Source organism: Phragmites australis, chromosome 4 (assembly GCF_958298935.1).
Source record: "Phragmites australis chromosome 4, lpPhrAust1.1, whole genome shotgun sequence".
In the NCBI taxonomy this organism is placed as follows: domain Eukaryota; kingdom Viridiplantae; phylum Streptophyta; class Magnoliopsida; order Poales; family Poaceae; genus Phragmites; species Phragmites australis.
In genome coordinates, this window is record NC_084924.1 from 47,360,923 (window position 1) to 47,373,539 (window position 12,617).

Sequence of the window (12,617 nt, forward strand, 5' to 3'; positions counted from 1 at the left end):
GCTAAAGTCGAAGTAGTTGTGCTTAAGGGACACGAGGAGGAGCTCCTAGTCCTCTCGTCCATCCCGCGGAGGCTAACCAAGGTTTGGAAGTGGATGTGGCTAGATTCAAAGGCGACTGCCGAGGAAGGGGGAGGAGGATGTGAGTGATGCGAGAGAATTAGGAGCGATGCACCCGGACAGATCAAGAGTGGGAGGGAAGAAGGATATGGAAAGCCCAGGGTGACGGAGAGAAGACGAGCACGTGACCCACCAGTCGGCACGGGCGGAAAAAATTAAGAAGCAAAAGAAAATATATCCTGAGAATAACTATTGACTTTTCAAGTAGGAGATATGTTCGTTTCTTCCTAGATATTTATTACTCCCAATGATCTCCTCCTCCTCTTCCCCTGCCGTGCCGTTTGTGTTTGATCCTTCGCATTACATTGCACAACATAAAGGCTTCAAAGCTTCGATCGCATGGAGGAGCTCTCCGGCGACGCCGCCTCGCTGGCGCCGGAGCCGCGCGGGCAGGCGGATGAGGAAGGGAGGTCGCCGCGGGAGGCGGAGGCATTCGAGGACGCAGTGGAGGGGTCGTCGACCGCCTCGGTGTCGCCGGTGGCATGCCGCGAGGGCGATGGGGAGGCCGACGCGGAGGCTTCGCCGTCCTCGTCGTCGTCAGTGTGGAGATCGCAGGGCGACGGGCCGGCGGCCGCGGAGGAAGTGGAAACCTGCGAGTCGCCTTCGGCTTCAGCGTCGGGGCACGCCGCTATGGAGGGAGAGGAGTCTCCATCGGTTTCTGAACTGAGGGAGGAGCCGGGGAGGGTGGATACAGGAAGCGCCGCATCGCCGTCGGAACAGCGCGCGATGGGGGCGGAGGAGAATGAGAATCCGATGGCCACGCCGGGGTCAGGATCACTATGGAGGGAGGAGCCGAAGTCGAGGGTGCAATCGGCGCCATCGTCCCCGGCGCGCTCAGCCACGTCGACGTCGTCTTCGCCGCTGTCGCAGATCAAGCAGCAGGCGCGGCACGTGCGGACCGGCAGCTTCCAGCGGTTCAGGCAGCAGATGCAGCGCGCGTGGAAGTGGGGGCCAATTGGAGGTGGAGGAGGTGGCGAGAGGAGCCCCAGGGAGCAGTTGCTGCGGACGACTGTGAACATTGAGGCCATGGCGAATCAGAAGCGGCAGTGGTATCAAATCCACTCCAAGGCGCAGGTATAGAACTCACCTGTTTTGCTCAGTCGTGCTTATGATACTTGTTCATTTGTATGCAACTTTTGCTTAGCGGGATGACTCAAAACTGATTTGAATGGATATCTGAAAACTAATGAGATAAATCAACGCAAATAACTTGAGAGTTTTAGCTTCACCTTGAAATCGGCAGGTTCACACAATCACATCGAAAATACCTGTGGACAGAGTTCTAATTGGCGCCAATGCATGATGACTCCTTGTTTAGCTTCCTATGCAGACAGAGTTTACATAACATCACCTTGAAATCGGCAGGTTCACGCAATCACATCGAAAATACCTGTGGACAGAGTTCTAATTGGCGCCAATGCACAATGACTCCTTGTTTAGCTTCCTATGCAGACAGAGTTTACATAACACTGTTTTAGCTTCCAGTGTTCATCTTTTAGCTTCTCTCCCAATATTTTTATATGTATGTAATTTCACGTGCGCTTGTCAATAAGCTATTTATTTCCACTCTTGCAGGGTCATAAGCAATATAGGGAACCAACATCGCTCTTTGAACATTTTTTCGTAGTTGGTCTCCATTCTTATGCAAACGTTAGAGTAATTGAGGATGCTTTTGCAAAAAAGAAAGCCTGGGAATCTAATGTAGCACGCTCAGAGATAGTAGATCTTAGAAGAATTCAGTCTCATGGACCTATGCCATCTATGGAACCCCAGGTATGTTGCTTTAAAGAATGAAGAATTGTCGCTTTAGAGGAAATATCTCTCAGTTTTGGATGCAGTGGTATTATCTCTGTTATTTTCTGATACCAAACTTTAGTTCAACCGCACTTGACTCTAGATTACGACGACAATTTTAGTCATATCCGGATATAATCTCTTTTGGCTAGGTAAAGATTACATGTTATGTAAAATGTAGTAGATAATTTTTGGAAGTTGATTAGGGTGTGATTAATATTGATCGGTGCTTCGATTTTGTAGCTGGGTAGCTGAATTATGCCAAGTTTATATATTGTTTGTAAAGAAATCCCCAAGGTTCAGATGCTAATTAGTAATGACTGAAACACTGCATGTATTCACGATGCATGCAAATTTGCTGGTCTGTCGGCATGATTATGTACACATCTTTTAGTTCATCGAGTAAAAAAGAATTCCATATATCATCACAAGTTCATGTTACTTAGTTGTTCTAGTTGTACATTGTCGATTCCCTTTCTGCAGTATGGCAAAGCTTACAGAGCACCCGTACTGTCTGCAGTATGGTAAAATCTGTGAGCATGTGGGAGCCCTTCTTTGAGGACAATGAATGCATTAGTGTTTTTTTAATAAATGCAGCTTGTGCTCAGCTTCATTTTTTAACAGATGCACACTATCCCTATGGTGAAAAATCATATAACTACCTTTTTGGATGGGAGGGAGGGGCTCGACAGCTGGTTTTGCTCAATCAATCAATTGAGCACACTGCGGTGCTTTTTTGGCTCTTCATACTTAAGTCTTATTTTAGTAGTAAAATGTGGAATACGTGTTGAGCAATATTTCAGAGTGACATCTGAATTTCTCCATCAGAAATTTAATTCTAGTTTGCAGAAAAGTCAGCATTTAGTATCTCCATCTGGTCTCATATTATAAGTCCTTTTCCTGTGCACTAATACTAGTTTCTATCTGGTGAAACGTAGCTAGATATACTCGACTGTAGGTAGTTATGGTCGCATGGGCTTTGGGAGCATCAATATTCTAGATTATGCTGGAAAGTGTACCCTGATTGGACTATAGGGCCTTGGCCTCTAGACTCATTTGCATATTTCAAGAAATAATTTAGAATTAATTAGCTTGTTCCCATTGCATAAACTTGTAAATCGGAAAGTACTGTCCAATATAAGGCTGAATAGTGGAGCCTAGTGCTGCATACACATGTCAGTGACACATTGGATGGTATTTTTAACTTAGTGATCTTTGCGATGGTGCTGATCACTATTACCCAATCATGTATGTTCCTTTCTTACCCTTTTTTCTCTGATAAAAACTGGTCACTTGCAGATTCTTTACAAGTATCCACCTGGAAAGAGAGTGGAAATTAGGGAGACTGATTTGCCCTCGTTCTGTTTTCCTGAAGGTGTAAAGGTTAGTTATATAAAGTTCTTGGGTATATGAATAGGGATCAGCCTATTTTTCTCTGTCAAGATTTGTGTTCGCTGAGCTATCTGAATATTTCTGTTGCTTCATTCTTTTTAGTGCAATTTTTTTTTATCTTTTACCTAATAAGTTTTACAAAATGTTAGATTTTCGTAAAATGATCAACTTATTTCATTGCAGTAAAACCATAGTGTGACAGAAAGAATCAGTTAAGGGTAATGTGATGAACTTTCATGCTGTAATTCTTTCCTCAGAATCTGAATAATTTATTAAAATAATTGTTAGTAGTAGTATTAGATGCCATTTTGGTATTACAGTGCTTATCCATTATCTGAATTTGCATGTGATTGCATATATGGATCGCGGTGCTCCAGTTTACAGAAAAAAGAGATTAGCCACCTTTCTTTTTCTATTTCTTTTTTTTTTAATCAGCCCACTTAATGAATTATGGCAGTTGGTACTCTTGTACCATCATAATTACTTTTGTTTAGTTACTCTTGTTTGTACTTGTTTACTAGCTTATGCTTTTTAAAGTCTGAGCTAAATTCGTCTTGAATAGTGGAGTGCAGACAAAATCTAACTGATATATCCTTTTTATGCTTGTCTATGGATCCTTTTGAGTTTTAAGTAGCTTTAGAAATGGAGAATGCCACCGACCAAGCAACCAACCCTTTTATTGAGTTTGTCCTTGTTCCATTTACTACTCATTTTTTTCTTGCAAAATTGTTCTTTTCTTTTCCATTTTGTTCTGTTATGATACATCCACTGCAAATTTCTTGATTCTTTTATAATTCAAAATTTCAGGCTCGCTTATTAGAGAGGACTCCATCCATGAGTGAATTGAATGAAATGATATTTGGGCAGGTGAGAATTAATTGTATCGGGATTCAGAAAACACCCTGGACTCCTGGTATTGGCAGCTATCTGTTTTACCGTTGTTCAAAAAAATCAGTGATCGGTAGCTGATCGGCCGGCCGGGGAGTAGGGATTAATCGGTTAATTGGAGATTAACTGAATTAATTGGTCGACCATTAATCGGTTGTCAGTAAGGAATATACCTTATTTTTTTATGTAATCTAGCAATATAATTCAGTTAATTGGAGATTAACTGAATTAATTGGTCGACCATTAATCGGCCGGCTGCTTGGGCTTGAGGAGGGGCGGGCGCCCAAGGGGCGGTGGCGCAAGGGGCTAGCGCAACTACGCGAGACGCTGGCGCTACTGATGCGACGTGTTTTGAGGGAGGAGATTAATCGGTGGTCAAACCGATTAATCGGTATGACAGACTGATTAATCGGCCAGCCGATTTTTGAGCCGATTTCACCGTAATCGACTCGTTCCCCTGACTGATTTTTTCAACACTGTGTTTTACTGCCCACCAGTGGTATTTAATAAACCAGTTGATTAGGAAATAAGTTTAAGGCCTTTTGTGCTGAGCTGGAGAGTAATGTTATTGGTTCTAACTAACTTTTGCATTCTTCCTGCAAACTAAAGTATACTGTCACAGAATTGTTTTGACAAAAAGTTTAAAACACTTGCTGGTCAAAGAAAACAATCTGCTAACAGCTGGAGTATATCCATGGGAATCTGATGCTCTTGTGGAGAATAGTATTCCTTAATGTTATCTTCAATGACTATACTTCTGCTTCCCTATTGCACATGTGATTCCAGCTTGAGTTTGTCAATTTCCGCACTTACCGACAGCTGCCATGTGCTTTCTTTTGAAGTATTTAACTTGCTAACTTGCATAACGATTTTTTACATAGGAACATTTGTCTCGAGATGATCTGTCCTTTATCTTCTCCCTTAAGGTTTGTTTATTTATTCCTTTTTATAATTCCTGTATAATTGCAGTTACTGTGTACTGATGTTACGTTTTCCGTCGTACAGGGTTGAGTCTTCTTAAACTCTTGTCTGATGTTTTTTTAATTATGATTACTGTCTATGGACCAGGTATCAGACAATGCACCACTATATGGTGTTTGTCTGCGTGTCCAGGAAATAGTGCAAAAAGCACCAGGTATACTAGGCGCGGTCTCACCCCTAAACCCCACTTCCTACAAGCCAAGCTGTTTCTTGGTTTCTGCACCACGTTGTTACTGTTTACTCACAAGGGTACCATTTTTTGAGCTACACTATGAGATGTTAAACAGGTTTGTTTTAAGATCTAACACATATGTGTTTCGATTTAATAACCTTGGATTCTGTAAATTTTCTATTTTGTACTTTTCCAATTCAGTACTAAGCATAACTGTGTGTCTATTCTGTGAACAGCATAATTGCACAGGAGAGGCTTGACAGGATAACGCAGTTTGCTAGTGAAATTGCTCTGGCTGAGCCTGTTCCTCGTTCTGTGAAAGAACAAGATGGAGTAAACAGGGATTTTGATTCCTCAAATGGGCTTCCATACAATGACTGGACAGAATATGCTGTACCTGTCAACAGGATATCAGGTCTCATTTCTTCATCCGGAGTTCCATCAGAAGGAGACATGTCGTCATATTTGTTCAGGAGCTGGGAGCCTAATTCTCCTGAAAGTATATCTGCTATTGAGATTTCAGATTCTATTTATGTAAGAGAACTCGAGGAGGGAAGGCATAGTTTCCAACAATATGATGACTGTATATCAGAGAACTTGGAATCCCGTTGTGATAGCTTTGGGAGAGGAAGTTATATTTATGACAATGGGCATACTTCCCCAGATCTTCCGTCCATGCATTCTCCTATCTCTAGAAGATTAGAGCGTGCACAGAGTGTGGAGTCTTTAGACAGGTAAACCTGAAATTTCAAAAAAGATTCCCTGCTATTGCAAAGTGCAATTTATGGCATTGATCATGCCTGCTAGGAATTATATGAAACCATTCAATCCGTTCTCTGAAATCGTTACTGATTATGTTGGCGTACATATCGCTGTGAACTGTGACACATCTTGGATGACAGTTCAGTCAAAGGTGGTGGGTCAGATGAAGAAGATGAAGTAAATGTGAAGCATGAAATGATTGTTGATGATGAAAAAGTTATGGGGTGGGCTAAGGTTTGTCCTACATATTCAAGCTTCATGAATACCATCAGATGGCTCTTGTTCTTACTGATCATAGACATATTTTATTTTATTTAGGCAAACAATAATGAACCGCTACAAATTGTTTGTGGTTACCATGCTCTTCCTCTGCCACCTCGTGGTGGTGAAATTGTTTTCTGCCCCCTTGAACATCTCCAGCCGGTGAAATACTCCCGGCCTGGATTATCATTGTTGGGTTTTGGAGAGACAATTTTGGGCAATGGTTTGACTTCGGCAGAAACAAATGAGGTAGATGCTTGACCTATCACAACTCAATTTTGTAGTATCATTCCCCTACTTTACCTAATCATGATATTTTATTGTAGGTCAATGCCCGTTTGGCAGCTGCAGAAGAAGCTCTTGCATTATCGATATGGACTACGGCTACAGTTTGTCGTGCTTTGTCTCTGGAAAGTGTATGTTGTATCCCTACCAACTATTCATTTTTTGGAAACTGTAGGGGAAGGCCGTACTGATATGTAGGCATATTATATTGAAATTAAAAAAAAACAGGTTACGAAAACTAAAAGAAACCATGTAAAAGGGTTCACAGAATGCAACAATTGGAAGCAGCCCAATTACTTCTACACAGGATTAGGAAAGAACTACAAGCTCGGACTTGTTCAGCTCAAATAATAGTCAAATCACGAAATTCTGATAATTAATAAAGAGAACCACTGCTTTGGTAGCAAAAGGTTTCAGAATTCAGGAATTCTTCTTGTGGAAAGAAAATTTAAAAATCTACTCTTGAACTCAGGACTTCTTTATGGTCAGAAAATTTTCTCTTCAATTGCTTGGGTCATCTTTCTTGAGTACTTTTTCTCAAGAATTGTTTTAAGCCAAATGCGCCACCATCCAAGGTTGACAAGCCCTTTAAAAGGAGGGGATAAGTCCCAACTCCCTAATAAAATCCCAATGAGACTGAAGAATCCTTACTGAATCTGCGTAGGACATGCAAATGTTGTGAATCATCTTGAACTTGTGGAGAACAACCAGAGAAAATTCACTTTCTAAATAACTGTTTTCTTTTAATCATGAAGGTGATGTTTAATTTTCCATTCATAAAAATCCAGAAATAAGACTTTATGCTTTACCGTGCACTTATTTTTGTAAACCCACAGGAAGAAGTGAGAGATCTCATTCGCTCTTGATAAAAAATGATAACCTTTGCTGTGTAAAAATGTAGGGAATTTCCAAATGTACCTTTGCCACGAATATAGGTCCATTTTGCAATTCTGTTTGTTTTATCATTATTACCTGATTTTACGATCAGTCATTTCGTAATAAGGGACATTTACAATAGGAGATAATAAGTTGCAGTGCTGTGACTTCTTTTTTAATAAAAAATTATTTCCCTTTTCTGAGGCTGACTCCAATATATAAGTGATAATAGACATCTTGGTTGGCTGTTTGTGCATAAAGTCACTATTTTCTCCTGAAGGTGCTAGGACTATTCACTGGAGTTTTGCTGGAGAAGCAAATTGTGGTCATATGCCCAAATCTGGTATGGTTTTTGAATTACCTGAGATTTGTAACAGTGTGCTCATGTTTCACTCTATCCTTGTTCCCCTGATTCTAGTGCTTCTCTCAAACGCTTAACTGCAGGGTGTCCTGTCAGCAATTGTTTTGTCAGTTATACCAATTATAAGGCCATTCCAGTGGCAGAGTTTGTTACTTCCTGTAAGTTTACTGTTTTCTGCAAGTTTTAAGATTCTATCTTATATTCAGGAATACTTTTTTTTCCTCGAACATGCGGGAGAGCTGCGTATCTTTGTATTGAAGAAAAAAGAAACTGACTGATTACAAGAACTCTCCCCAACAGGAGAGACCATAACTCCCACTCACACCTATGTTTTTAGAGTAACATACGCAGCATGGATAAATTTAAACCATGACCCATGACCACACTAGAGATTCAACCTAATTCGGCCAAAGAGCCTTATGCCCCTTGGCCCTGGCCCAACAACAGAGATGGGCCTCCTCTGAAAACTCTTGTAGCACTTCCTGAACCCTTGGCGATGCTCCATTAAAAGCACAGGCATTACGGTGTTTCCAAATCACTCAGGCTCCAAGAATGATGAGTGAATTAAAACCCTTGCGACGAGGCTTGTCGATGCTCCGGTGCGCATGTTGCCACCAATCTACAAATACCGTGTCATGGTGTCCTGGTGCAAGGTTTTGGAGACCAGTGCGCCTGAGCAACTGAAACCAGACATCGCGGGCAAAGGTACAGTCGTTAAGGATGTGCTGGATATTTTCATCATCCTGATCACACAAAGGGCATCGTGACGGATGAGGCAAGCCTCTTCGCGCCAACCGGTCAACAGTCCAACAACGGTTCCGAATTGCCAACCATTAGAAGAATTTGCAGCGCAGCGGAGCCCACAATCGCCACACCCTTTTCCATGGTGCAAATCCAACTGCCCTACAAGTGTGATATATCTGTAGCTCATATGAATGTCTATTGCTTTTCAGGTTCTGCCGAGAAAATTGATTGACTTTCTTGATGCCCCTGTACCTTTCATTGTAAGCTCGACCATTCTTTGTATCTGACTTATTTGGTTACTACTATATAAAGAATTTACAGTGACCATAGTTGCCAATTTGTTCATGTCAGCAGTCTTGAATTATATTACAATTGATTCGTAGTAATAGCTGAATTGTGAGTGGCAATCTGTTTTCTTCTACAGGCTGGTGTCCAACATAAACCTCCTGATATCAAGATGAAAGGATCGAGTCTTGTCAGAATCAATGTACAGAAAGATCAGGCAAGTATTACATTCTATTCGGTATTACATTATATTCGCTGATAGTGAAAACCATCTTGAGAAGGAGTATCTAAATCAACTTTGAGTTAATTTCACCAAAACTACAGATATGTTATACTAGTCCTAGTCTGATCATGTCTGTTTTATGATATTTCACTTGGGACATAGCATTTATGAGGAAATACAATTAAGCAATATGGTGATACATTATGTGGTGCTGCTATAGTCTGAAAAGATTCACACTCGCACTAACTTATATTTTTCTATTAAAAATATGCAGGTCAAGGCGTGTTCGTTGCCTCAACTTCCACGCTACAAGGAGCTCGTTTCTGATCTCAGTCCAATTCATGCTAGACTTTCATGTGAGAATGCTTTGGCTAAGAGACACCCTATTTATAAATGTAATGAAGTTCAGGTATTAATTTCTGTTCCATTCTGTAGATCTATCGTTTCTGGAACTGATTCATTTTTTGTCGAGAAGAAAATTCTCTTGCAGATCTTGATCATGTTAACTTTTGTTGATCATCCAAGTTGTTTTTTTAAAGACAAAAATGGCAAATGTTTTCTGTTTATTCTACTATGGATATTATTGCAGGTGGAGGCAGCTTGGCGGTTCTTAAATGTAATGACATCCTACTTGGAATCACTTTGTTCTGACTTGCGCTTTCATACCATCACAAATGTACAGTCGAATAATGACAGGGTTAGAAATACAAACACTGTTCTTCACTCAACACCATGTTGCCAATTGATATTTTACTTGGAAACATCATAAAATCCAATGAATAATGTTGGTCTTCTGTCTGATCAGGTATCTTTGCTTCTGAAAGACAGTTTCATTGATTCCTTCCCCTCAAAGGACCGACCATTTATAAAGGTATGTATCTTATTTACCTTTACATAGTGGATTCCTTTGTTTATTTTTATTTTAAAAAAAGCACATATAGTTGATGAAACTAGCAGAGACTTAGGGTTCCTGGACATATAGACTTGCTGTCCAGGTGAGATGCCAAGTATCAATATATAAGCAAGTTTTAATTTTTTAGAACTCTCTTATCGTATGGATGCTATCATTTTATATATGTGTTTCATGAAATCAACTCTCTAATCTCTCCTCTTTTGGTGCTGTTACGTGTCACCATTCTGTCTGCATATTCTCTTTTTTTTTTTTTTTTATGTTGTGCAGCTCTTCATGGAGACGCAGATGTTCTCTGTTCTATCAGATTCTCGACTTTCCACATTTGAAAATGAACAAACATAAGAACCTTGTTCCAGCTGGAGATCAAAGCACAGTGATACTCACTGTTGTGGTTAGAGTGTCTGCTTCCTGGTGCTATCTTTACATGTCATTTGAATGATCTGGCAATGGGAAGGAAAAGCATAGGCTTAGGTGGAGCGTGGAGGATTTCGATTTTGCCAAAGTCGCAGCGGTTAAGGTGTTCTGAAAAATGGTATGGTTTGTCCGGATGCTCTGAATTGCCAGGTTATAAGAAATAGATGCAGCCCAGTCTTTTTAAATGGGATGCGCCTGCCCGTCGGTAGGTACATACAGATGGAAAAGAAATGTTCAGTGTTGTAGTATAGCTGGGTCTCTGTTCCAGTTCTTGTTTTTGTGCCATACTAGTGAGCGCATATAGTGAAAGAAACATGTAAATAGGATGAGCTTATTCATTGTAGTGCCCTTGTCCCCCGTTTTAATTCTGTACATTATTGTTTCAGTTCCTGGGCACAAGATGGAAATCAGTTTTGACAGGGAGCACATTTTGCAGTTTTGTGTGAGTTATTTACTCCATAAGGCTATTGATTGTAAGAACTTAGACTGGACCTGCCATCATCACTGCTGTATTACTGTATTCATTCATCTTCACAGGCCGTCCGAAAAGGGTTCTTGAACGAATGACATGATCCGAAGTTCATGACCTTAACAATATCACTAAGCACGGGTAATTCCATTGGCAACAGGTGCTCTGCACACTACAGCAGAAACGGCATCTGCAACAAATTCGCCAGACGCAGCAGGTCAACAGCTGTCCCAAACCTCTCCCACAAACAATGGCCATGCTGCGGCGGCGTGGCAGTTACAAGTTAGCACAACGTTGGCACAGGACCATTGTAGCATGAGAGGAGAAGAATAAGCCGAGTCTGCTCTAACCAACAAACGCTTTCAGTTTCGGTTCAAAACGCTGCCCTGTTTGGAAAGGAGAGCCGATGCGCAGCAAGCAAGGGCGAAGCACCATGTACCTAACTGGCTGCAATGGTATCTGCAAAAGATCTTTATGAAACTTTGATTCAGCCATATATCTTATTATCCAACGGTTGGACTGAAAAAAAAAAAGAGAAAGAACACGTGTCATCACAGAAATAAGATCTTTCTTAGGAGCCAGTCTTATATAATTTGCTTCCATCTGCTACCGCTATACGATTCTGGGCGATCACAATAGCGGCGTGACTGATTATGATAACCCTGAGTCAGATTACAGCCTGGTGATCACTGGAAAGCAAGACAATCATCTCACCCTAAATTCATGTTCGCATTTCTGGTTCGAAGTCTTGCTGTTTCTGGAAATGGCAGGTAGTGCAAGCAATGCGAACAGAGTACGAGCCTGGCAACCAGGGATCCGACGCCGAGCTATCTGATATACGCTCACCCCGTCACCAGCCACCAGGCATGCGTTTGACGCTATTCAACGATTCAAACTCGTGGATTCTTATTGGCACATCAAGAACTCCAGAGTCCAGACTCGTGCCACTTGCTAGCTTGCCAAGAACAGAGGAAGAGACAAGGGATTCCAATGGAACGCCGCGTCAGCCTTGCCACCCGGATCGTGCGCGTCCAAATCCCCGACCAGCTGCCAACGCTGTTCGAGCCGCAGAAGGCGGTAATGACCTCGAAAATCCGCGCCAGCATCGGCGGCGACGACGACGTGGCGCCTCCAGAGCGCCGGCTCACCATTCTGGCCCACCAGCTCGCGGTGCTCGAGAAGGCGGCGAGCCGGCTTCTCATCGCAACCTGTGCACCTACGCCGGGGACGAGTGGCAGCTTACGCTGAGAGGAGTCATCGCCGGTGCCACCAAGGTAGTTTATATCCACTCTGTGCATATGCATCGGCATTGGGGCGAACCATACATTTAGACCCCATTTGAAACACGTCATTTTTCCTGATTCCTGCGAAATTCCTGTTGAATTCCTATTCATGTTCCAAACACAATACGCATGCACGTTCTGATGTGCTATGGACGAACTGTTTTTTTTACTTGCTCAGGTCCTGCGCAATATCATGGTCGAGAAGCGAAGCTCCTCAACATCTCCCTCGGCCTCACCGCGCAGATGCTCCGGTTCATGCAGCCCGGGGAGCTCCGCGCGAGCCTCGCTACAGCGGGTGTCACGGACGCCGTGCTGGCGCGGACGCTGGTGCAGGTCTTGCGTGAGTACGGCCGTCCGTCCATGGTCGTGCTTCGCATTCGGTTGTTGTCACACCCGG

At 42.3% G+C, this 12,617-nt stretch overlaps 1 protein-coding gene across 3 annotated transcripts; it reads left to right on the forward strand.

The window, feature by feature from the left end:
* Nucleotides 1-320: 320 nt before the first annotated feature.
* Nucleotides 321-11,002, forward strand: LOC133916923 (uncharacterized). 3 transcript variants are annotated; one of them, XM_062360821.1, is made up of 18 exons: nucleotides 327-1,191; nucleotides 1,693-1,890; nucleotides 3,211-3,294; nucleotides 4,111-4,170; nucleotides 5,073-5,117; nucleotides 5,260-5,459; nucleotides 5,581-6,078; nucleotides 6,247-6,340; nucleotides 6,425-6,616; nucleotides 6,694-6,783; nucleotides 7,809-7,871; nucleotides 7,973-8,047; nucleotides 8,843-8,893; nucleotides 9,058-9,135; nucleotides 9,416-9,550; nucleotides 9,731-9,757; nucleotides 9,947-10,012; nucleotides 10,322-11,002. In XM_062360821.1, the coding sequence occupies exons 1-18, from the start codon at nucleotides 457-459 to the stop codon at nucleotides 10,394-10,396; spliced, it is 2,766 nt and encodes a 921-aa protein (XP_062216805.1). In that variant the 5' UTR covers nucleotides 327-456; the 3' UTR covers nucleotides 10,397-11,002. The 3 variants fall into 3 exon arrangements, with proteins under 3 accessions (XP_062216806.1, XP_062216805.1, XP_062216804.1); XM_062360820.1 differs by having other exon boundaries at nucleotides 329-1,191; nucleotides 9,731-9,838; XM_062360822.1 differs by lacking the exons at nucleotides 8,843-8,893; nucleotides 9,058-9,135; nucleotides 9,416-9,550; ... (1 more) ...; nucleotides 9,947-10,012; nucleotides 10,322-11,002 and adding an exon at nucleotides 8,406-8,812 and having other exon boundaries at nucleotides 321-1,191.
* Nucleotides 11,003-12,617: the final 1,615 nt, after the last annotated feature.

Excerpts from the sequence above, each read along its gene's own strand:
- LOC133916923 (XM_062360820.1), top strand. The coding sequence starts at position 457 with ATGGAGGAGCTCTCCGGCGACGCCGCCTCGCTGGCGCCGGAGCCGCGC. Across the intron at positions 5,118-5,259 it reads CCTTTATCTTCTCCCTTAAG|GTATCAGACAATGCACCACT; the intron begins GTTTGTTTATTT and ends TCTATGGACCAG. Across the intron at positions 10,013-10,321 it reads AGGACCGACCATTTATAAAG|CTCTTCATGGAGACGCAGAT; the intron begins GTATGTATCTTA and ends TATGTTGTGCAG.